This window comes from Gadus morhua, chromosome 7 (assembly GCF_902167405.1).
Source record: "Gadus morhua chromosome 7, gadMor3.0, whole genome shotgun sequence".
Lineage (NCBI taxonomy): Eukaryota > Metazoa > Chordata > Actinopteri > Gadiformes > Gadidae > Gadus > Gadus morhua.
Genome location: NC_044054.1, coordinates 14,642,314 through 14,668,514, shown reverse-complemented (window position 1 = coordinate 14,668,514; position 26,201 = coordinate 14,642,314). Strand labels below are relative to the sequence as shown.

Below are 26,201 nucleotides of genomic sequence, written 5' to 3'. Positions count from 1 at the left end.
GGGGGGGGGAGAGGAGGGGAGGAGGAGTCACACGGGTGCTGCTGCCTGTAAAGCTCTTCTCTTAGTGGAACCAATCAAAAAGACATAGGCATGTAAAGCGAACTGGAATTCTTATCTTAGACCTAAAGCCCTCTGGCTTATGATTGGTCGACTAAATCAACCGTTTAAGCAGATTGATAACGACCAAATATTGGTCCAACAGTCCACATTTTTGGTACACTCCTATCAAACAGTAAACCCAAAATAGATTATTATTATTATTATTACTTCTCCGTTCCCTGACTCAAAAGAGCGAACCATACAAGAGATCAAACTCCACAAAAATACATGGAAAGTATTTTTACGTCTCCTAAAATAGTGGCTCTTATAACACGTCGTAGGCTCTCAGTGTCAGGAAGTGTGTCCTGGTTCGGGACGATTCCTACCTCCTCCAGGTGCGCCCACTGCTCCCTGATGTCCCTGATCCTCTCCGTGACCTCCGGGGCCCCCACGTGGCCCTCCTGCACCAGGGCCTCTCCGGCCGCGATGCTGGTCCCCAGGGGCCCGTAGCGCGCCGCCATCTCGTCCCGGAAGGCCTCGTGCTTGCTGAGCAGGTGCAGCGCCGACGTCAGGTCACGGCCGCAGTCCGCCGCCGCCAGGATCTGCTCCTGCTCCCGGATCCAGGCGCCCTCCTCGCCCAGCTCCCACAGGAACTGCCAGAGGCGCCGCGAGTCCTCCAGGCGGTCGCGGCGCTCCACCGCCAGCTGGCCCAGCTCCCCGTAGGCCCGGCCCAGCAGGTCCACCCGCTCCACCACCAGCGCCGGCTCACACGGCTTGTAGGCTGCCAGGGGGGGATTAGAGTCAGGTAGGAAGTGGAGGAGGAAACCGCTTACATAAGCAGAACGGTTAAGCTGCTTTTATACCAGTTTCACCGTTTGTTGTTTGGTGGTACAGGAGAAACAAAGAATGGATGCTGCACTCTTTCTTACTCAATCCACTACTGGGTGCTGCGGCACACGAATAAAAGATGCACACAATCACCATACTATGGTTGCTGATAGATTTACCTTTAGCCAACAATGCGAGCCCTCGACTAACATAATTAAACTCAAGCTCGACATGTTTAAATGTCCACTTTGAGCTGAAGACAACGTTGTACTACATTGGAAATGAATGGACTTCTGGTCTTTGAAGCCATCTAAGAGGGTTAGATGTTAGGGGACTCATGCTGACGATAGGAGGTGAAGGACAGAGGGTTAGAGGGACAGATGTGAGTGGACTAACGCTGGTGGTAGGGAGGATGAGGTGAGAGGGTGAGAGGTGAGGGCACTCACGCTGGTCCTGGGAGGTGAAGCGCTGGGCGGCCGCCTGCACTCCTTTGATCCTCTCGGCCTGGGCGGAGATGTCGGCCTCCACCAGGGTGTGGGTCTGGAGCAGGTCCAGCACGTCATGCAGATGCTTCCCGCTGTCCTGGGACTGCAGCCGTCCCTGAGGGGAGCACACACGAGACCAGACCATGGAGCACAGGTTAAAGAGAAGGGTTGAAAACATTCAGGTTCTGTTGAGAGTAGTGCTGTGTTAACGGCTTTTTTTGACGATCGCAATTATCAATAAATGCATGCCATACTATAGACGCTTTACTACATTTCATCTTCATCAGAGAGAGTGAAGAGAGAGCAAGAGAGGGAGAGAAAGAGAACAAGATAGAAAGGTTGGGGGGCAAGAGGTAGAGTAACAGGGAGAGGGGGATTATGAGAGAATGAGAGAGAGAGAGACAGAGACAGAGAGAGAGAGAGAGAGAGAGAGAGAGAGAGAGAGAGAGAGAGAGAGAGAGAGAGAGAGAGAGAGAGAGAGAGAGAGAGAGTGAGAGCGAGAGAGAGAGAGAGAGAGAGAGGGGGAGAGAGAGAGAGAGAGACAGAGAGAGAGAGAGAGAGAGAGAGAGAGAGAGAGAGAGAGAGCGAGAGCGAGAGACAGAGAGACAGAGAGAGAGAGAGAGAGAGAGAGAGAGAGAGAGAGAGAGAGAGAGAGAGAGAGAGCATGACGCTCGCCGGCCCGTGGGCCTACCTTCATGTCTCCCATCCAGTCCATGATGTAGCGCATCTCCTGCAGGAGGCGCTGCAGGTCCCGGTGGGCGTGGAGGCGCTCGCGGCGCGCCGCCAGCAGCTCCTTCAGGTACTCCCAGAGCCGCAGCACGTTGTCGCGCCGGGCCGCCACGCGCCGCACGTCGTGGTAGCTCTCCGCCTCCAGCTCCCGGGCCACCGCCTCCACCGCCGCCACGCGCTCCCCATACGCCCCGATGTCCGTCTCGATGGCCTCGTGCTTCCGTGTGGCCGCCTCCACTGCGCCTAGGTCCGTGCCAAAGTTGTCCTGGCGGCGAGGGAGAGAGAGACGGGAGGTTTAGTTTGGAGAAGACTGAGGGGTCTGAGTCAATAGGTTCTGTGTGTGTGTGTGCGCGCGTGCGTGCGCGCGTGCGTGCGTGCGTGCGTGCGTGCGTGTGTGCGTGTGTGTGTGCGTGCATATATGTGTAAATGTTTTTGTGTGTCTACCTACCTCTCCACACACGCCTGAGGTGTGTCTGTGTGTATGTATGTACGTAAGCTTGTGTGTATATATGTTTGTATATGGGTTTGAGTTCATATATGTGTATATTTTATTTTCACCAGCGTGGGGGTTATGGCATGACAGCTGCTGTTGACACAGTTTGTGTTAGGCTTTTTTTGGATCGTCTTTTATGGATTTGAAATGCTGCCAAACTTTAGAAGTTTATTTCCAGACATTCAGTGCCCTTCGAGAATGATGGTCTAAAATGTGCTCTACTTCGAAAAGAAAATGATTGCACAGCGCCACTACCATTCCACAAAGGTGTAGTCAAACAAAAATTGAGAAAATTGATTAAAGAAGAAGTCTGAGTCAATCCCCGCCCCCACAAAAAAATCATTGTATACATTTTAAGCTTTTCTAGTGACGACGTTGAATTGACAAAGAATTGATGTGCCACCTAAGTGTATATTATGTATGTATGTGTGTATGTGTGTGACTACCTGGGATACAAGCCTTTGCTGTGTATGTGTATGTACATATGTATGGGTGTTCATATGTCTGCATATGTATAAGGGGTATGTGTGTTTCTACTTGGGACAACAGCCTCTGGTGTGTATGTGTTCATATGTGTGTATAAGGTGTATGTGTGTGTCTACCGGGGACACTAGCCTCTTGTGTGCGTGCGTGTGTATGTATATATGTGTGTGTGTTCATGCGTATCTATACGGTGTGTGTGTGTGTGTGTACCTGGGACACCAGCCTCTGGTTCTCGCTGAGCCAGGTCTCTCTCATGGCGGCCTTGCGGTCAAAACGAGCCGCCAGCATCTCCAGCTTCTCCTGGCGAATTAGCTCGTTCCTCAGCGCCAGCTCACGCTCATGCTCCGCCTTCTCCAGACGCTCCCACGCCTGTCGACCAATCACAACACCAGACAGGTTGACATCATTATCCTGAGAATAGGCTGCTGCCGGTTTATCAATTCATATTATAATTGGATTTATGTTGATGAATTGTACTGATTCATATACATGTTTTTAATTATCAATACTTTGTATTGACAATATTATATACATATCACTACTATTTATGAGTATTAATACTATAGATAAATCAAACTATTATGTATTAAAAGACCAGTGAATATGATAAAAGTATTCATGAAAATGTGCACAATTTCCTCCTACCACAGCAGCAGCAGTATCTATTTGAATGGTATGAATGCGACTTCCTAGTTTGGTAAATCATAGTGCATACAAGGCGATGCATAACAGAGAAGGAGTTGTTTCAATGAGCTGCATTGTGCTCAAACAGGTGGTCCATTGGCGGTCCCGTACCTTGTTGATGTCAGAGATGAGCTTCCCCTCGCGGGGCATGTACACCTTCTGGTTGTTGGCTCTCATCTTGCTCTGGATGGTGAAGAGCAGAACCTCCAGGTTTCCCTTCTCTGTGAACCTGCGGGCAACCAGCAGACATACTCTCCTTTAACAACCACTCCAGAGCTCCAACACCCCAGGCGCATCATTGATTAATAACCCTTGTTCAGAAGAGGGCCGGCTTGTTCTGGTGCTAGTATTATGTCTCTATTATCATATCTAATATCGTGATCATTAATATGATGAGAAGATATATATATATAGGTAATGTATATCATAAGATTTCATTTAAAATAGACACACCATACACAACTAAACCTCAACGTGCAGAGTTTATTAACAGGTAGACTGTGGACATCGGGGATTGAACCAAGACCCTTCCGCTGAGACTCACTTGGGCGGTTTCTCCACGGTGCGGTAGGAGTTGAAGGCCTGCAGCTGGTTCTGCACCCCGTTGAGGGAGTTGGCCAGCTGCCGGTCGTTGAGCGTGTGGATGGTCTGCTGGATCCACTGCAGCAGCTCCGACGCCAGGCTCTCGTACTTGTCGATCAGCTGGTCTGCCTCGATGGCGTAGTCCAGCACCTGCGGGGCGGGGGAGAGGGAGAGCGACAGGTGAAGGCGAGACAGCAGGTGGAAAGCCAAGTAGTTCATTTTGTTCGTATTTTTAGAGACTTTATATTGTTGTGTTGGTTTTAGAATATTCTTATTTTAATGTTTTAACTTTTTAATTCTGTCCGGTATTGCTGCTTTTACATCCTCATTTACCCCCGGCAGAGATGAATACAGAACCTATATTAATGAGCAGGTAGACTGTGGACTTTGGGGTTTGACCCCAGATCCTTTTGGCCGGGAATCAAACACCCTGACGACAGCAGGCCATCCAGCCTCCCTGATTTTAGAAACTCATATGTGGCCCGTTATTGTTGTTATTGACAGGTAGTTTGTCAACAAATTAATTTCCTCATGGTTCCTCATGATAAAGTTCTCTGAATTCAATTGAACGCGTGATGATGACCAGATAACAGGAGCAGGGAGACAACATGGCCGATTGGGAGATGCCTGACCTTGCCGATCCTCTTTCCCTCCACGGCCAGAGCCTTCATCTTGGAGAAGTAGTGATAGTAGGTAGCCACATATGTTATGATGGACTTCTCATCTGGCTGGTCCACATTCACATCTGGGGGGAGGGAGGGAGAGAGGAAGAGAGATAGAAATAGAAAGGGAAGGTCAGTCTATCTCATTTGCATCTCTAATCGTTAGCTGAACATTAGTCAGCTGGATATGAACAGACACTATATGATACCACTGCTCTTGTCAGAATTAGCACCATGCAAATATGAAAATGTTCAAACATTTGGGGGGAAACAAAGGAAACAGCCAGAGTTTAACGCAAACATTCAAATTCAAGGAAAGGAATGTAAATATTGCTTTCATTTCCAATTCGGCCTTTCCAGGCTGTCCATGCATGGTCACTATTGACCATATATGGACATCCTCCCTGTGAACTCAGCATGTGGTGACAAATGCAGCAACACAGTCTAAGCTGTTATCAATCTGCTCTAGACAAACACACAGGCACACGCACACACACAAACATACAGTCTGGGACTAAGAGCAACCCCGAGGGACTAGACCTAATCACCTTCTGGGTCCAGCAGCTTGGTGAGGCCCAGCTCCTTCTCCGCCACATTAAAAGCGTTCTGGAGGTTGTGGTGGGCATTCGACCTCTTCAGGGTGTCGAACTCAATCAGGTCAGATCTGAGGAGAGGAGACGAAAAGGGAAGAGAAGGTTTAAGCCTTAATCAGACTGGAGAGGAGGGAAGGAACAACTGAGAGTCAATCACTCAGTAATTAATAGTCTTTATTATTTCCTTATAAGTTATAAGTTATAAGCATTTTAACATGTCATATCTTTTATTTATTTATATATTTATTTAATTTATTTATTCATGTTCAACGTATTTATATATTTTATTTGATCTATCACCACATTATTTTTGCACTTGCATGTTAATGCAGAGATGCAGAGTCTCGGGGGAGGAAAACAAAGACTTCCAATGCACCACGTTGCATTTGGCTTCTACAACATCTTGTTAATTATGGATGAGGGTAATAGCAGTAGTCAGAAGTGGGCTGGTGGTACAGCTCTAACCACCAGACGGTGGATGCTGCTCTGCCCGGTCTCTGGGTGTCTCTGTGATGGTACGGTTAGTGGTGCTGATGTCAGACTTTGGCTTTGGTGGAACCCTCTCAGTCAGGGAGCCATGTGAGCGGTAGATGAGCTGAGGTTGATGGGGTAATGTTGCGTCGCAGGGTTGTACACAACAAGGCAGAGTGCCACCAGGTAATGACTTTCTTTATGGCCATGATTTTTTCAATGCAAAATGTGTATTTATATTGGAAGGGCCTGACCCTGGATCTGTGGATGCATTACATCCACAATACATTTAGGAGCAGGTAGCGGGTGAGGCATCTCGCTGTAGCAGGCTTACTGGTGGAAGGGGACTGGGATGTCAGTTTGGGCTAGAAATGGCAAAGCCACTGGGTGGCCTCCCTATGAATTTGCCTCACTCCAATGATGGTACAGATTTGTAATTGATTTTACGCCTTACCAAACGTGGACGACATCAACTTTCTTCAGAGGTAGAAGAAGAAAAATGACAAAAAGCATCATGCTTCAACCAGGCAGCCCGCTAGCTCTAACCTGACATCACTACCACAATCTCCTCCCCTCTGATTTGAATAGGTTCTGAATATGTAAATGAAGAGGGTCAAATTTACATGCAACCTGCAGATCAGTTACTCCACACAAAAGCTCAGTTTCCTCCCTGACCAAGAAGGTTATCCCTTATTTGACTCAGAGGACATGAGGCAATGAGCATCCAGGAATGACAGCATCACTATACACAGCAGGGGGAGCCAGTGAGTTTCCCAGCATGGATCTGCATTATGAATAATACTAAGTAGGGTGCTCTTTCTGTGATCTAGGTCAACATACATCCAATTTTACTCTTTCTTGTTGGAGCCAAACTGCAGGCGGTTCAAGTGAAGGAAGGAGGAGAAGATATAGAAACAGATGGAGAGCGTAATAGAAGAGTGGGAATACAAGCTGCTTCGAGGTGTGTGATGTCTTTAAGACTGGCGATCCTCGTGAAAAATATTAAAGCCAAGATATGAATATAAATGCATTTAAGCACCCTTTTAGCCTTTTATTATTATTTTGATTTGAATTGTTGCTAAATGTGAAGCTGAATGTATGATGACACATGCGTCAACATAATTCCCGGTCGATCTATACTTTGGAGACAAAGTTCTGAATCCAACATCCCTCGATCAATGGAAAACGTCCTCCCATTTGAAAAACGATTGTGTAATTTTTCGTGTATCTATAATTTCATAAATAAACACTAGATTTATAAACATGGATTTTGGTGACCCTCTTATCTGTCATATCCCAGTATCCATCGGTACACAGGCCCGGTCTACGGGTGGCAGGTATCAGTAGGTGACGGCGACGGTGTGGAATGTGCAACAGTCATTGACCTGTGTTTGTGCACGATGGCACTGAACGCCAGGCCGTCCCTCCAGCTCGTGGTGAAGTTGTGGACGTTGACATTAGGGTATCTGCGAAGGACAAAGAGGAATCAATAATAAACTCCAGTCTCCTATTACACAATAACATTTTCATTCTGGGATGACTCCAAATGTTCTATTTAGTCAACTAGCAGATGCTTTTATCCAAAGGGACTCTTATCAAAGAGCAGCTAGAGGTTGTGCTGTGGCAATAGGGAGACCTTGTATCTAAATATACTTATCTAAAGGATCTAAAGCAACTGAGCAGGAAGCTCAGCTTCATGTCCATAAGGAGCAGGTAGGGGTTACATTTACATTTAGGGCATTTAGCAGACGCTTTTATCCAAAGCGTACATTTGTCAGAAGAGGAGAAACAACATATCGCTGTCGTTACAGCAAGGATGTTCATAGAACCAAGTGCCCAGCACTAAACATTGCTAGGTTAACCTATTCCCTGTACAAAACAAAGATAGCTCGGATAAGTACTATTTTTAAGTGTCAGGACGCACACCATACAATAAGGGTTAAGCACAGGGTTAAGCATCTTGCTCTCTTAGCGTGGCCTTGGAGGGATTGAACCCAGGCCCTTTTTGGCTGGGAGTCAAACACCACCACCACCCTATGCCTTCCTGGTTCCTCACCCAGCCGTCTTCATCTGGCACCACAGCAGCAGGGCGTCTTTGGCAGACCTCTTCTCCTTGTTGTCCTCTGTCACCACGCTGATGTCTTGGATCTGTGGACAGACATCAGGACGTGAACACACTGCTCACGACGTACAGAAACGGCTCCCCACATGATGACACAGGCTGGGACGTGCTCACCCTACAGAGGCCGCAGTGCTATGGGCAATTTACGCTTTGCATGAAGGATGGTCTTGCATAGATATTTGGCTGTAAGAACAATTACGGGCGTATTTGCATGAACTTGCAGACACTCGTATCTAAAGCAACTTATGGTAAATCCATAAGGTACGGGTCATAACTGTGCAGGTAGGGGTACGGCATCTCGCCCGAGGATACCTTCAGTATTGACAGCTGACAGTGGGGTTTGGCCCAGAAACCTTCTGCTTAGAGTAAATCAACATACAACTAGATATACTATCCTGCCCTTTCCCCAACTGTATATAATCTGTGAATTTATCTTATCACACATTTATTTAGTTTTACTCATATTTCAATGAGTTCAAACAACCCCGACAGGTTGCTGTGGAAAGTGGAAATAGTACTGAACACGTTATCCAAGAATCTCAACCCCCCAAAAAAGCCAACTCGGCAGACTTCTGTTCTCGCCTGGGGAAAGAGTGGGCTGCATGCGGAGACCGGATTGGTTCATTCAATAGAGGGAGTGGTTTGGCTCACCAAGCACCAGGTGGTTCTAAACGAAGGGCAAGTGTGTGTGTGTGTGCGTGTTATTGTGTGTGTGTGTGTGTGTGTGTGTGTGTGTGTGTGTGTGTGTGTGTGTGTGTGTGTGTGTGTGTGTGTTTGTTATTGTGCGTGTGTGTGTGCGTTGACGGGCGCTACCTGGAAGCGGAGGATGATGGTCCAGATGAGGCCCAGGGTGAGGCGGTGGTTGCCGTCGACGATGTCGTGGGAGCCCATGTTCTCCAGGTGAACCTTCTGCTCCTTGAGGAACTGCAGCGCCTTGTCCACGTTCTCCAGGCAGTGGATACGCATACGGCCCTTGGTGGGCTTGGGCTGGGGAGGAGAAGGAGAAGGAGGAGGAGGGTGAGGAGGAGTAGGAGGAGGAGGTGGAGGAGGAGACGGATGGGAGTGTGGAGGAGGAGGAGGGTGAGGAGCGGAAGGAGGAGGAGGAGGAGGAGGGTGAGGAGGAGGAGGTGGAGGAGGAGAAGGATGAGAGTGTGGAGGAGGATGAAGGTGAGGAGGAGAAGGAGGAGGAGTAGGAGGAGGGTGAGGTGGTGGAGGAAGAGGAGGAGGAGGAGGAGGGTGAGGAGGAAGAGGAAGCGGGGGAGGAGGAGAGGAGAAGCGGATGAGTTATGAAAATGAGGAGGGGAAAACAAGGAAGAGATGGAAGAAGGAGGAGAGGTTGAGGAAGCCTGATTTAGCAGATGCAACCTAAAGTGATTTCAGATATATCTCATGAGGAGCTCAAGGAAGCCTACAGGTTACGTAGCGGAAATTGGGTATAGTATTCAATATTCTGAGGAAGCAGAAGGCAGGAACTTGGTTTGACCTCGGTGAACTAATGAAATCCGAATAAAGGGGAAGAGTAAGCGTTGAGGCGGACGACAGCTGAGGCAACATCAGGAGGACATCATGCTCCGAGATTTGAGTCATGTGTCATTGGAGGGAGCTAATGAGAGTGGCTGGTTGACTGAGTGTTTGAATGAGTGACTGAGAGCAAATGTGTGTTTGCGATTGAGAGGGTGTGAGTACCGAAATGAGTGAGTGAATTGGAGAACGAGTGAGTAAGAGCTCCCTGAGTGAGAGGGTGTGTGTTTGAGAGTGATTAGCGTGTGTCTGCATGTGAGTGCATGCCTGTGTGAGTGAGTTTGGGACTGCATTTGTGTGTGTTTGTGTGTCATGTGCCATCATGTGCGTGTGGGGGAGGTGGCGGTCACGCTAGGTAGCAGAACTGGTTAGTTTGTTGCAGCTACGGGCAGGCGGGCGGGCGTGGAAACTGACCAGCTGCTCCCCAGAGAGGACCTCCAGCAGGCGGATGAGCATGCGTCCATCGCGCAGGTCCGTGTACAGGTCCCCGATGCGGCAGGTGACGCGGCCCAGGTGAGAGTTCACCCACTTGGTGAAGGTCTTCTTCTGCACGGCCTCACGCTCGTCTGCAAGGAAACACACAAACAGGAAGCGGACGAGGGTGAGAAAGAGATGGTATGTCTCTATTCAGTCACTCCACACTAAAACCCCAGCGCTGAGCACTGTTGCTTATCTGAATTAAAATCGATAACAACATGATAGGGGGGGGCATTGTAATTTCCTGGTGGTAGATGGTGTTAACATCAGATGGCAACAGCTGTGCAGCTGTAATTGCGTTGGTTCCGCGCCGTTTGTTTGTTCGCGGTTGACCAGGATCGTGAGCGGTCCACTAGGCACACAGAGCGGACGGGCTGTGGGGTGGAGGCTTTACACCACTGGAGCCCCAGACCCGCTCTCCTCCAAGCAGGGACATTGGGTCCTGAAGGATGTTTAATTAACGTTCTGCACCAAGAGCCCAGGGAAGAATGGAAGGTGGCGTCCAAACAGAACCAGACTTTGAGTTTTAGCATCAAGCTCAGAGTAAACAGAATCAGACTCAACTTGAAGTGAGTGCGTTTATTCCGGCTAAACAGAATGACCTTTGTGTTGAAGGGAGTGTTTTGAGTTCAACATAAAAGGATTCCACGTCAGTTGAAGACAAGAGTTTAGCTTAGGCAAACAGAACCACACCTATGCTTAAGCCGTGAGTTAAGGTCGCCAACACGCTTGGGTCTAAGCACTGAGTTTCTCACTGCTAAACAGAATGCCACTTCAATGAGTTTAGCACATCAAACAGAACAACACTTGTGTTTGGGCAGTGGTTTTTACTTGACCTTGCTGCTGCCACTTATAAGATACATTTTATGGGAAACAGGGCCTAGAAAAACGATTCCAATAAAGGAAGTTATAGCAGCAGCCCAGACATATGGAGCAGGAGAGTAAGACGCTAATCCTGCTACGTCCACCTAGCTAGGTGACCTCATTTATCTTTCTCTCTCTCTCTGTATCTTTAGGTCTACCTTTCTCTCTGTATCTATAGGTCTACCTCGCTCTGTCTTTATCTCTCTCTGTATCCGTCTACCTCACTACTGTATACCTCCCTCTCAGCAGACTCCACTGGTGAGGTGGATGTGACATAACTGCACCGAGCCACCAACAGATCGAAGGGAAGAGAAGCCCTGCAGCAGACAGCACAGCACACAAGAGCCGAGCTGCTAATTAGCTATTGAAAGCAAAGGACACGCAGTGGGAAATACTCCACGGTGACTGCTAATGAGACGCAAACCTGCTTCAGCCCCAAACGCTAAAGGAACTGCAGCAATTATCAGTGAACAGAAACAGCACCAGAAAGAAGCATGTGCAATAGTTGAATGAAGTCGGCATGGTTGCGGACTATTCACTCTGGGAATAAACAAGGGCTTGGTTTAGTATGCGTCCTGCATGCTATTCTGAGCTATTGTTCTCCAGCCCAGATTCAGATCATTGCTTTCAATCCTGTGCGAATATTCTTTCAGATTTCAATTGCCCTGCTCAAGATGTATAGAAAATGTATAGAAACTAGAAAGGCCCAACATTTTCATTTAAAATGGTGTTTAAAATAATTCTGCTCATGTTACAGAAAAAGGAAATGACAGAACATCAAATAAAAGTAAGTAAAACACGTCAAAACATCTCAAATGCAAGCAGCGTCCCATAGGGTGGAGCTGTGAGGGGCGTGACAGCCAGTTGCTCTCTATTTCAGGATGATTAAATGAACTCCCCGAGGGCATCTCAGGCCTTTAGCAGTGTGGTGACACAGCAGAGCTTCTTCCTGCACACGGGAAAGGTGACAGCACAGGTGGCCGATTCACCTTGACAGGACGCGTCTCCATGGAGACCCCAGCCCGGTGCCTCCCCCCCTTCCCACTTCCTTTCTGCTGGTTTATTGATTTTCCCTCTCGCACCTCCCCCTTTCCACACAGCCCCTGTTGCTCAGTAATACTGCATTTAACTTGATAAGTGAACAGCGCTGTCCGTGCTCCCGAACAGATGAAGTCCCCCTCTGTGTATGGATAGAAGCTGGCTATACTCTAAAAGACTGATGGAAGTCCCCCTCTGTGTATGGATAGAAGCTGACTATACTCTAAAAGACTGATGGAAGTCCCTCTCTGTGTATGGATAGAAGCTGACTATACTCTAAAAGACTGATGAAGTCCCCCTCTGTGTATGGATAGAAGCTGACTATACTCTAAAAGACTGATGAAGTCCCCCTCTGTGTATGGATAGAAGCTGACTATACTCTAAATGACTGATGAAGCTGACCATACTCTAAATGACTGATGAAGTCCCCCTCTGTGTATGGATAGAAGCTGGCTATACACTGAATTACTCATGTTTGTACCATTTTTCGATTCTTGAAAACGAGCCGCCCAGGTGCTTCCTGCGGGGCTTTCCCAAACGTCTTAGAACTGACTTTTTTTCAATGTCTTCGATGCATTAAATGTGTTGAATGGTTTTGCATATTTTCTATATATTTAAGGAGACACTTTGACTCGACTCCATTATGTCTGGATCCTACTATATCATATTTTTAAAATTATATAATCTGGGATTAATAAAAAACATTTCATCACAAAAACTGGTGGAACAATATCCAAATGAAGTCGCACAGCAACATGGTAAGGATTGTCGTTATGGTAATGAGAAAAAAACATCTTGTTTCAATTGAATGGAAAGTGAGCACGTTGTGAAATGATCAGCTACACCCCCGGGTTGGTAAAAGCAGAAGAAAATGTGGAGTGTCACTCACATTCTCCTTCAGGGGTGGAGTGACTGAACACAGCAGTGACTTAACGATTATTTATAAGCCTCCATCACTTCCTGTTTTCTAGTGGTCGGTGTCCTCACTCTTAACCCCCAACTGCTTTTATCACCTACCACAAGCATGCTTATTCTTTATTAATCATTGTATGGGCCTTTTTATGTGCTTATACGCGCAGTACGACTGAAGACAAACTGGGCATTCGGTCAAAGGGCAGAGACCAATGTGGTTGGCACACTGGACCTACCACCAATGAGCAGGTTTCAATCACACATTCAATGCAATGTCTTAAAATGAGCGACGAAAACTTGCAATTTTCCATTCATTCATTCGTCCCCAGCGGATTGTTTTCCAGTCGACCCTGCCGTGGCTCCGAGATGGGCTGAGCTCAGAGTGGGACACAGATATTATCACAGGAACACTGGCTACTGACCGTAGATCACAGAGGAATGGTCCGCTGAGTCACACACGGGACTACTTCTCATAAAAAATATTCCAGATACCAATAAAACGAAACTGGATGTTTTAGCCTCTCTGTAACAATGAAGCATAACTCTGCTCTCGCAGATAGCTTCTAACACTTTCCACAGCTCTCTCTGTCGTTTTCTGCTTAAGGGCTTGAGCAGATAAAGGAGACAGTGGCAAAGAAAGAAACAAAGAGACAAAGAAAGAGAGAGAGAGAGAGAGAGAGAGAGAGAGAGAGAGAGAGAGAGAGAGAGAGAGAGAGAGAGAGACAGAGAGAGAGGGAAACAGAATGAATAGAAAGAGACAGAGAGGGACAGAGGCAGAGAGCAGGAGGGGTAAAGAAAGAGAGAAGATAAATGGGCCTGCTGACCACAACAGAACAGGTAACACAACGTAACACAACGTGACACGACACTCACCGCTCGAACACCTGGGCCCCAGTTCTCCAGGAGACGCCGTCTAGTCCCCTGACCTTGGCTCTAAAACCACAGCCAAGCGTTTCTCAGAGCGCCAGACCAAACAAAGAGACAGGAGGGACTGGATGTCACCGTCAACACAAAACAACGGGCCGGAAGAAGAAGACGCATGGCTTTTGTATTCACATCGTGTGACAGGCGGGCTCGGGCTGTGGTCTGAACACACAGAGCCCAGACGGACCATTGTGTCCTCAGGGCCTGGTCTCCACCTGGCTTGCGCTGCCTTTTTAAAAGATGAACTCAGAAGGAGATACTTCCTTGACGACTCGGCTCGTCTCACTAGACACTCTGAGGAGACCCCGCAGGGTTGAGCTGAGGACTTTTACCATGGTTTTTGATGAGGTTCATTAGTTGAAGGTTTTCTTATGAGTTGAAGGTTAGTTTAGGAATAGTTCAACAACAATGAAGCTATTAGGTAAGGTATGGTTTAGGTTTGTGTTGGTTCAGGTCAGGGGAATTCCCAGAGATCTGGGAATTAGCACGGGCATAGTGGGAGGATCACGACATCATTGGATCATGTGACTCCAATAGAAGGAAAAAGACACTTTGGTTTCCTGTGTTTTGGCATTTCTCCTTGAAGCAGGGGGTTTAGGTACAAACAAACCTCAGAAACACCCATTCAATCTATGAACGCGCATTAATGGATAACAACTAGGACACAGACAACGGTTTCCATGGTGAATGCGAGTTTAGCATTGAGAGGGGGGTGGAGTGTTTCAGTGGGCCAGGTGAAGAACAGCAGGAGAGAGAGAGAGAGAGAGAGAGAGAGAGAGAGAGAGAGAGAGCGATAGGGCAAGAGTGAGGGCAAGAGCGAGAGCAAGAGCAACAAAGAGAAAGAGACAGAGACAATGACAGAGATAGCGAGAGACAGAGAGAGAGAGAGAGAGAGAGGGAGAGAGAGAGAGAGAGAGAGAGAGAGAGAGAGAGAGAGAGAGAGAGAGAGAGAGAGAGAGAGAGAGAGAGAGAGAGAGAGAGAGAGAGAGAGAGAGAGAGAGAGAGAGAGAGACAGAGACAATGACAGAGATAGCGAGAGACAGAGAGCGATAGATAGGGGTGAACGGGCTGCATTCCACCCGGAGTGCTGGGTCGTGTCGTGACAGCGCCCAGCATGGAGGACGTGCTTCTGGAGAGGGAGTCTCAGTGACAGTCAGCCCGGGTTCCATTGGAAGGGTACACTATGAGGCGCAGCAGTGTGGGTCAGGAAGTGATATTCCCAGTCATATTCTGCATAGAGGTTTTGATTATAAGCCATAATGTTGTAACCATCCGAGGCATTCTGACCACGAGCCAATAGATTGTGAAACTATGGTATATGCCCCTGTAGAAGCCACAAGTTAAAGAATTTTTTTAGAAAAACATGTTTATTCCTGATGTCAAGCAGTACACTACCCATAATCCTAAAGTGTAAGACGACATCCTTGATTTGTAGAGCTTTCTGTTACCATTGGAAACATTTACCCTACCCGCGAAAGTCAAGTCTTCGATAACTGCTGCCACTAAACTCGATCGCTTACCAATGAGCAACCATGATTTCCCTTAGACTTATCGAAAGTTAGAGAGCTGTTGTAGGAGCTGTAGAGGAAATAATTTGAAAAATATGTTGATAATATATGACCAAAATAAAATATATGATATAGCACTAGCAGTACTATTTAGTAATTTGGGTAGTATAAAGGCTAGGAATACATTGTCTAACACGTATTAAAAACGTGTTACGTTATGACCTTATATCATCCAAAGTGTCTTAGCAACCACACTCTGTGGGAACCGGTAGAACCGGCATTGATAGACGTGCAAGAGGTCATTGCAGTCAGGACGAAGGAACGTACCACGTCGATGACAACACTATAGCCTATACGCCTTATGAAAAGACTATACATACAATGTATGACAAATCTTTAACAATATAAACACTATAATGAAGACAACTGTTGTAAGATGCAAGAAGCGGGCTAAACTATTGGTTTGGAAGCCTTCGGAAAAGGTTTGCAATGGTTTATGGGAGGAATAGTCCTTCACTTTTTGACAATATAATGTACACAGTCTCTATTGCCCTGATTAAAAAAATGATGGTCACGACTAACTTGGGAGGAAAATTGGCTTGGTTCCAGGCTTAAAACTCTTTCTATAACGATTTTCTGAAAAGCCAATGGAGAACATGAATGGGAAGCAGAGGCGTTCAAAAAGGGAGAGGTCACTATTCATTAGGGTATTAAGAGGTGGACTATTATAGGGACCACAATTGTACACCCAACCTTTTGAAGAAATCAACAAAATGGTGCACACTAAAGAGTGGAACAATTGGAACCCAGCAAGAGATGTGCAGCAAGACACACACATAGAGCACCAGAACAGCACGGGGTTACACAAGACAAACAGACTCCTGGCCTTTGCGGTGTTTGCTCATTATACCAAACAAACACCAAAGCCGTCCTCAGCAGCAGCATCTGAGGACTTCAATGAAGCCGCTTCAGTTTTTCTTTTCCAGCAAACATGGCCCTGTTGTCTTGTGAGTGCTGAGTTAGTGGAAGGGACCAAACCCATGTTGTCTGCTAATTCTACCGCTAATAGTTGGTGCTAAATGACTTCATGGAAGCGCACAAATTACAGCTTTAGAGCACTACTACCACTCCCTGAATTTTGTGGAGGTACATTGGCAATTAGCAGAGGGAGAGTCGGGAGTCATCAAACACAGATATGCCCTAACAGTTTTTCAGTTGGTATGAAAATAACATGCAAATGTATTTCTACGCAGACGCAAGATGATATATTTAATAGGGGTGGGAAAAATAATCGATTCTTCGATGCATCGCGATTCTCGCTAGAACGATTCTGTCTCGATGCAGATAAATTAATAATAGGAATTAAAAATATACATATATAATTAATTAATAATTTTAAAATTATTGAATTTATCTTCAGTGTGTATTGGCCAATCTGATTTGTCTTGACACGATTGCGATTCAGCCTACGCATAGCATGCGCGCAAACTCACAGCCAGACACAAGAACTCCTTCTAATTCAAGAGCAGCTTTTCCTTTAATGACATAGAAAAGAAAGATTAGAAAGAAAATAAAACTGAAAACTATTTTTTGCATGCTTCCATATTGTGTTATAATGCAAGCTGCATTGATTATTGCATTGATAATCGCTTCAGAATCGAATCGTTGAACTCATAATCGGAATCAAATCGAATCGTGAGGTGCAAAGAGATTCCCACCCCTAATATTTAAGTGAAGCAAATCTTTGTCGGGCATGGTGGAAACGTGTGGTGTGGAAACATTTGGTGTCACTGCATATCAGTTGATCAAGGTTACTGTTAATTCTTGCTAAACTGCTGGACTGTGTACACAGAATACACTGCGTGACTCACACTGTTTGTTGTATCTGCCCCTTGGATGGATCTGTTCATCACAAGGACATAACCTCATCATCAACCAAGGATAGACATAGACAAGTACACAGAGGGAGAGAGAGACAGAGATACAGCGTGAGAGAGAGACACGCAGAGAGAGAAAAGAAAGACAGACAGAGACAGATAGACAGAGACAGAAACAAACAAACAAAAGCACTAATAAACCACAACATCAGTACAAGATCCCATAAGATATATAAGTGCGAGAATTTGACCGTTTATATAAAAAGGCTGCTTTTCTGCTAATGACAGGGTTGTTGAGGTGACATTTAGTAAGGCACCTTAACCGCCTAACTGTTCCAGCTGGTTCTCTCCTAGCATGATAGACACACGGTGTGCGTGTGTGCTTGTGCGTGTGCGTGTTGTGAGGTAATGCGCTACAGCGCAAGGCAGTTAAACACTACCGCCGCTATGAAAACAAAACACTTCATAAATGCTTCCTAACCCTTTATCCCTGGAGGTAGTAAAGGTGTCAGCCCTACCTGCCACTCTGCTCTAGTGTTTTGAGTGACTGCAACACAAACAGTGCATCCGTAGGCACTATTGGCTCACTTGCATCGTCGGGCTTCCACTGGGATAGGCTCAGAACAGACGATGCGGAGGCGCTCGCTCTGGTCCTTAATAGCGACGCCCATCTGAGCGGTGCTCACATGAGGCTCAGGAACCTCTCCTCCGTCGCCCGAATCTCCTCAGGGTGAGACGGGGATACTGGCAGAAGCCCTCTTCAGTAGGCCACTAATCCAGAAGTGGGCGAGAAGGGGGATAGACTAGTGGGTGGATGGTTCTCTCTGTGTTCACTATCTAACCCCTACCTGCTCCTTAATGAACCATGTCTGTATTCACTGTTTAACCTCTAACTGCTCCTTAATGACCTGTCTCTGTATTCAGTGTCCAACCCCTACCTGCTCCTTAATGACCTGTCTCTGGATTCAATGTCTAACCCCTACCTTCACCTTAATGACCTGTCTCTGTATTCACTGTCTAGCCCCTTCCTTCTCCTTAATGATCCGTCTCTGTATTTACTGTCTAACCCGTGTACCTGCTACTTAATGGCCTGTCTCTGTATTCACTGTCTAACCCCTTCCTTCTCCTTAATGATCCGTCTCTGTATTTACTGTCTTACCTGTATACCCTCTCCTCACAGAGACCTCTCCGGTCTCTGTGAGTCTCTTTGGGTAAAAGCAACTAAAAAGTGAACCGGTGGGAGCAACATGTGGTCTCCTGAAGACCCTGGTGGCGGTCTGGGAGTCATTAGGGAGCTGCTGCTGAGGAATCCCACGCCTTTCATGTGTTCCGGCTCAGGCCAGCGCCGGCCGGCCTTCCCCTCGCCTCAGTCCCAGTAGCCCTGACTCCAGTAAAGCCCCGGCACCCAGTCCCCCTTCTTCTTGCGTTCCTCCTCCTCCTCTTCCTCAGAGCCGGTCAGACGCATGCCAGGGCCTCCGGTCAGCACGTCCTCGGGCGGGGAGAATCAGTCGACTACAGACATCAATCAGCTCGTTTATTTTCTTACATGCCGGGTACACATAAACAAGATTATTATGGTCTGGTGTTTTGCCAGAGGGAGCCGCCAAGGGGGGCTTGTTCTCGCCGGGAGCGTCTCTCCCTCTTTCTCTCGCCCTCTCCCTCTCTCTCTTTCTCTCCCCTTTGAGACGTGCGGTCCCACGTGTCATTAATTAGAGGAGCACATCACAGTCTTCAGTTGGGCGATTGTGAGGTGAGGTAATGTCGTTGACTTGTGGCCGTGTACACATCATTAGTCACAAGGAATGTCACGCGGAAGGTACAGAGAGCTGGGAAATGACAACGCGACGACTGACTTTGGTTGGGAAGAACTAATAACTGTGATCGCAAAACAAACACGTCAGGCTACACACCTCGCACTGGTTGTGCAAACCTACGTAAAAAAGGCATTTTTAACGTGACATCTTTATAGCCCTCTTATCTTATCTTCTTCAAATATTTCTACAGACGGAACGCTTGAGCGAGATAAGATGAGCAGTATTTTTGTCGGCTCTTATGCCATCGGCCACGGCTTGACAATGGTCCTAATCGCTAGGGTCGACTTCTGAAAAACGTCAAACCAAACCCCTACCTACAGTGGCCGGGCAGGTTCCTGCCCCGTCTCTCTCTCTCATGCAGTCTGCGAATGATTACAGACCAAGGGCAAGGCTAGTTATTACAGGGACAACCAGACACCATGACCCGTCGCTCTGTTATTTAAGATTGTGAGGCGTTTGTCACAAAGTCAAAGAGCGTCTGCTGTATTGGCACCTCGGCTGGCGACAAGACTTGTTAGCGTAGTTGTTGGCGTAGCTGTTGGCGGGCACACTTCGCTTGGAGCCGCGTGGCCCTTTGGTGCAATAGTGAGCAATGCAAACACACACTAGCAAACCATCTTTGAGGAAACTGTGGCCAGCGGAGGACACTCACGTTTTACAATGGCTCTTGCTTAAGCGATACATAAGCTTATTAGGGCTTGTACATTAGAATGCATCTTGGGGTTTTTAGATGGGGGATACTCATACCCATATTGAAGGGACTCCAGAGAGTTGTACGACAATAAATCCTACCTCGACACAATGATAGCTTGACGTAGGCTTTTGGAAACTTTGCTTTGCTACTCTCGCATGAGAAACGCTGTGGGAGTTTCAAACACAGCAATGTCTCCCCAAAATACCAAATTATTTCACAATCGACTAAACAATGACCCATAAAACACTACAACCGACATGATGATTCATAGTCTAATGCTCCTACGCTTCCGAAATAGCCGCAGTCTTTGCGTTGTCGTGATGTACAAAGCCATCCTTGATCACTATTTTTTACTTTCGTACACTTACACAAACATATTGTTTGTTGACTTGTGACATTGAAAGTTGCATTGAAAACTAAATGTAAATGAGTTCTAGTGGTTAGAACGGTTGGACCGTGTCATGTTGGGGCCGAGCCTGTGGTGCTTTTACTTCCTCTAAATGTAACCATTGTACGAGTAATACGATGGCATCAATTCATTTATAGTCTGTAATATTGGACACATTTCACATGACGTTGGCTAATAAAGCTTTTCTTTTTAATCTTAAGTAGCTTTAACCAGCCCTCAAGTAGACGACACTATGTATGTTTTTGATCTATCACCAGTAGCTGCTTAATCACTTATAAATAAAAATTCATTCCAGCAAATAAATAGCTGCAGTATCTCAAATCCAGGAGTCCAACTGATGTCAAAGTGACTTTTCATCTCCGTGTCATCGACCCTGAACCCCTGAAACATAAACCAGACCGCAGAACAAGAAAGGCATTCTCTCTGTGCATTCTTTAGGCAATCAAATTTAAAGTCTAAAATATAACACCCCAGCTGAATTTGATTCTGGCAATATGTTTGCCTCTATAGCTGCAACACTTGGGTTTGCAAGTGTGCTGAATCTCTGTCTCTCCTATGGGCCCAACCTATAAAATCCACAATACTTTAGGAATGCACCAACACCCTTTTTTCCCAGTAAAGATAGGCCCATCACTCCCAGTCTTTCTCCATAACCATGAATCAGGGCCGGTTACATTGTGCCGGGTCACATCATAGTTATCAGTTACTAAAGTAAGAGCAAGACCGAGTTAGGAGACATTAATATTAACACACAGTATGCTTTTAAATTCAAGTGCATTAATGTATATTTCATATATTTATATTTAGTTTTAACCATTGATGATTTTCTATACTTTACTCTTGCTTGTCATGTCTTTGACTATGATAAAAAGCACTTTGACATTTGCATCTATCATCCCTAAATAAATTCAATACACTTTGATTCGGTTTATGGACATCTGTCAGGCATACTTTGTTTTAACATCTGATCTATCTGACAGGAACATTGGGTCCAGGAGTATTGCATCAAGGACACGTCCATGCTCCGCTATTGACATTCAGGAACATCCTTCAAAGATTACCAAGCAACAATAAGAAACAAATGTGGGTATATGTATGCTGTGGATGGATACTCTCCACACCACACCCACTTCCTGACTACTAAGAAGAACGAAAACAACTTTGGCTCTGAAATAACTCGCCTCCCCCCCCACCACCACCACCACTACCTGCAGCATGGCCTGCCTCACACAGCCTGGCTGCCGCTTGTGGGCACCGAAAGGACAGAGCATAGCAGCGCCTCATACCCACGCATGAGGTCAAAGGTTAATTCGATTCTGGATCGTACCACGGAGTCTAAGGATATTATAACGGGTGACATCAAACTACACTGAGGCGTTTTCTTGTGTTTCACCTCACATGTGGATTGATATGAGGGCTGTGTCGCAACATGGACTATCTACTGTCATTTAGAAGCCGCTTTCATCTGCATCATCCCACTGGTTTAAGATGCAGGTCATTAGGGAGCAAGTGCTACTGGTGGCCTGCAGACATTTGGGGGTTTCAGCCAGTATCGTTCAACTGGGAGCTCAACACTTACCACCAGACGATCCAGTTTTTTGGTTGTCAGAAAAGGAATGAACATGAGTAAAGAAGCTGGTAGGGTGAGGGGAGGGTTTGGTCCAATCCTGGTGGTCTTAGACCCATTGGAATGCTGCTGACCCCGCCTCCTGGGTCAAGGTTGGAGAGACTGCAACTCCCACTAGAAAATACTACAAGTGTGTGTGTGTGTGTGTGTGTGTGTGTGTGTGTGTGTGTGTGTGTGTGTGTGTGTGTGTGTGTGTGTGTGTGTGTGTGTGAGTGTGTGTGCAGGGTTAAGGCCAGCTCCGCGGGCCCTGTAGTAAAGCTAGAAGCAGCGGCTGGTGTGAAATGTCACCTAGGCACTAATTACCCCCCCTCCCCCCCTCCCTCACCCTCTCACCCTAGCCCCCTGCTTCTTTCTCAAATAAACATCAGGATAACTGTGCAAAGAAAGACATGTCCTCAACCAGTGCGTGTGCATGTGTGTATGGGACGATTGCACGTCTGCATGTGTGCGTGTGCATGTGTGTGTGCGTGTGTGTTCACCAGAGTAATGTGACCAACGCTGCTGGAGGCCACCAAAGCATTCAACAATGGGCTCAGGAAAATATTGAGTTACATCAACCGATTCATCTCCTTATTCATCCGCTGAAACTCTATCCATGATGTCACATGGTTTGCAGCGCCGCCATTTTAGTATAGGTAATAAAACGTATTAAACTGTTATCTTAGAAACACTAAGCTATTGAACTGACCAGCCCACTGTGTTGAGAAAATACTGTGGTTCCCAAACTTGACTGCTAAATGTAGAAACACAGAATGTAAAGAATTCAAAAAATGTAACACACACCCCCCCCCCCACTGGTTCCAATCGTCAGCCATTGTGTTATTATTATTAAATTATTATCAGACCAGGGTATCAAGCCATGCTACCTGTGTATACTGTGGATGCAGCACTGCATGCCAAGATCTGACTTTATCAGCTAAAGTAAGTGACAGCTAATGAGCTTAAAGCTGGGGTCAGGGGTTCATGTGAATTAGCTTCTAGCGTGGCAGTTTAGCGCCCTGATAATCTTGAAGCTCTGCAAATTCACAACCCTGCGTGAATCCTGAAATGTGTTTGAGTTCAAACCAACAGGTGCCATTAGTCTATAAATGGACCCCACCCCTGACTTGCATATTTGCTTAGCGCTTTTTGACAGTTGGGCTACATTGCAGAAGAATGTCTCCAAAATGGCAAAATGGCAAATGTATGTTGACCAAGAGGTTGATGGCACTCAGGACAGTGAACTCTGCAGCCACATAGCTTACTAAACGCCCTGTTAGCTGGCTTCCATGCACACAGGGCCATTGCAAACATACAAGAAGGACATTTATTGGAAGCAAAACATATCTTCAAAGCCAATTACAACCAGGTGACTCACTCAATCACCTTCCTTCTAGAAGCCAAGTAATGCTGTGGTATGCTTCATTCAGCACCCCCCTTCCTCCCAATGTAATGTCCTGCTGTTCCACACAAACATTTTTTACGACACAACGATTATTAAATACAAAAAAAAACGTCCAAATTGTGAGGTCGCCCCTACTTCTTACTTAACTTTTTTTGATAACCAAACACACAGGTGAAGCCCTGGGAAATAAAGGCTAGTTTATGTTTAGCCCTCCTAGGTCCACATCTACTGCTGTCAATTGCAATTGCAATTGCAGCTAAGCTTCTCATGCTGATTCAATCTGGAGCGAGCGAGAAGTAAAGGGAGAGCATGAGAAGATAGAGAGACACAACCCCCTGTCCACATTAACTGTATGTGGGGGCAGAGTCCTGTGTTTGTTGGTGTGTGCGTGTAGAGCAACTTCATGTAACGACAGTTTTTTTTTGCCCTGTTCCTGAGAAACAGATCTAAATGAATGATTGGCTGTGAAGTTGTTCCGCACAGGAACGTGAATAAGGCCCTGTGAGTGAGGTTACAAAAATAAAACACTGAGGGCAGAATGACTAAATGAAATGACGACATTAGATTGTGAAAAACAGCCCAAACCCTATCATAGCCATACCTAAGCCATACCTACCCGCCACCCCAAACACTGTCTATAGCCCCCTCACATTTAGACATTGGTACACGTAATGAGTCCTTAAAATCACCACATGACCATTTGCTTTAAAATACTAAATACTCTTTTTGATAGACGTTGCTCTTCATTGAGTCCCAGTAAGCCGCCTCCCATTTATAGGTGCTTGCATGACATTTTGGGTTTTCAAAAGGAAGGTTAAAAATATTGGAGACTTAAAGATACGTATTTAAATGGAAGGACAGCGGGAGAGAAGATTAAAATATGGGATAGTCCTGTCGGGTTTGCAGGAATGATTAGAGCTATCAGCAGATGAGATAGAGGTGGAGCGACAGGAGGAATGAGCCTGAAGTCAAGTCGGACTGGATTTACAAGAGAGTGGCCAAAATATGCGCGTGTGCGTGTTCATGTGTGTGCGTGTGTGTGTCTGCGAATTGCAACAATCCCCAGGTGAAAAATACTTAAGCAGACAGTTTGGCACCAAAGATGTGACTGTGCTGCACGCACTCCAACACCGCTAATCCTTCTCCTTCTCCCGTTGGACCCAGAAACCTCTTCACCACCAAAGAAAGAGGTGTGGTGAAGAGGCCCTTTTTTTACGGCTGTTCCTAAACGATGGAGCCTACATCTGCATCTATTGTTAATCAAAATAACTTTTGGGGGGGCAATCTCAAAACATTCTTGTATTTCCCATTACATGGGTCGCTTTCTGTAGCACTACTTTAGTTTATTTTTCAAAAGTTTATATATTATATTAATCCTGCATGTTTTTCATCCAGGCAAAGCACTGCATTGCATTTCTGACGTACGAGATGCACTGTGCGCATAAAGTTTCACTTGAAACACAAACTCCTTTTGGGCAGTCTCTCCCTGATGCTCCCCCAACACCGCCGTCCCCGCCGTCCCCGCCGTCCCCGCCGTCCCCATCGTCCCCGCCCCCACCCCCGACGGCGGCCGCGGCTTTGAGAACGGAACGCAGTCTGGGGGGCGGGACCCCGGGCAAGCGTCTGCAATTACCCCGGCCTCGGAACGTCACGTTCTGCTGACTTTACAAGAGGAAAAACACTTTGTAAGACGGAACCACTCCCTCAGCCCGGCGGTGGAGACGTCTGCACAGCTCCCCGTAGAATACAGCTCAGCAGTCCCACTGATAGCAGCAGCACATACGCAGGAGGCTCTCACTCCCTCGTTGGGGCTGCACCTGCTGGCCTCTATGAGGTGGCGCAAAGGTAAATAAAGGATGGGTAGGTTGTTTATTTTCAACTGCCACTAGATCATGAAGAGAGAGAGAGAGAGAGAGAGAGAGAGAGAGAGAGAGAGAGAGAGAGAGAGAGAGAGAGAGAGAGAGAGAGAGAGAGAGAGAGGGAGAGAGAGAGAGAGAGAGAGAGAGGGAGAGAGAGAGAGAGAGACAGGGACAGAGTGAGACAGAGACAGAGAGACAGAGAGAGAGTCTGGCGGACACCACCCAGACTGTACCTCAGCACAAATCCATCCAACAGGCACCATCACCCTCTCCACGTGACAGGGGTCTCTCCACCCAAGTAGTGAGACACCACTCCAATGCAAGAAGAATTCCATGTGTGAGCAGTGGAGTGTGTGTGCGGTTCCTGCTGTCGCAATCAAACCTCCCACAGCTCTTCCCCCTCTCCAGACAGTAGTCAGCAGGCGAGGAGGAGTGTGTGATCCTTGCAGGCTCCACTGAGAAGACAAGCCCACTCCATGTTCCTCCAGCCTAGGTTGGACTGTCCCCAACCTCCAGCCTGCCTCGGACCGAGGGGGTCTGCTGTAGCTCCATGGAGCAGAGAGCCTGACCCGTAGCCTGGTAGACACCACATAAGGGTGGCCAAACCAACAGCCCTCTAGTGCATACGTGTGGAACTACAGCCATTTCAGAAAACTGAATTAATCAACTCAATAACCCCAATAGCTATTTATTGTTTGATATTATTCAATATTTAATGTTCAAAAGGTAAAAAAAAACACGGCCAACCAGAATTATGGGGAAAGCGGATCACAAATATCGAAGGCCGCTACCCGCCCAAAGTTCCCCGAACATGACTTTACTGAGTTGGAGTCTGACATTCACCAACAACCAACCATGCGACAAACATTGTGATCCCAATTGCGGTGGAGGCTTTACCTCCAGACCGCGGGCCGGGCTGTAATAGGATAAGAGAGGACAGGTGGCCTGCTGATCAGTAGCCTGGCTGCCTTAGCGCTCTGAGCTGACGCCCACTCTGTGTGTGGGGTGGTGGATGTTCTTTTCACTGCCCAGATACCCTTGGGCCATTGGGCAGCCAAGCACGCAAAAAACACAATGGCCTCGGCCCGTTACAAGACCACCAAGTGAAGGAGGTGTGAGAGA

General features: G+C 46.8%; 1 protein-coding gene across 4 annotated transcripts in view; it reads right to left on the bottom strand.

Annotated features, from left to right (window-relative positions):
- Window positions 1-26,201, bottom strand: part of sptbn2 (spectrin, beta, non-erythrocytic 2) — a 71,725-nt gene that overhangs the window by 21,030 nt on the left and 24,494 nt on the right. For all 4 annotated transcript variants that reach the window (XM_030362049.1, XM_030362051.1, XM_030362047.1 and 1 more), the window contains 12 exons: window positions 10,107-10,258; window positions 8,985-9,158; window positions 8,106-8,197; window positions 7,435-7,515; window positions 5,534-5,649; window positions 4,956-5,068; window positions 4,286-4,473; window positions 3,853-3,970; window positions 3,268-3,426; window positions 2,044-2,346; window positions 1,314-1,467; window positions 426-820 (listed from right to left, as the gene is read on the bottom strand). In XM_030362049.1, the coding sequence (XP_030217909.1) occupies window positions 426-820; window positions 1,314-1,467; window positions 2,044-2,346; window positions 3,268-3,426; window positions 3,853-3,970; window positions 4,286-4,473; window positions 4,956-5,068; window positions 5,534-5,649; window positions 7,435-7,515; window positions 8,106-8,197; window positions 8,985-9,158; window positions 10,107-10,258 (2,045 nt within the window). The remainder of the gene's footprint in view (window positions 1-425; window positions 821-1,313; window positions 1,468-2,043; window positions 2,347-3,267; window positions 3,427-3,852; window positions 3,971-4,285; window positions 4,474-4,955; window positions 5,069-5,533; window positions 5,650-7,434; window positions 7,516-8,105; window positions 8,198-8,984; window positions 9,159-10,106; window positions 10,259-26,201) is intronic.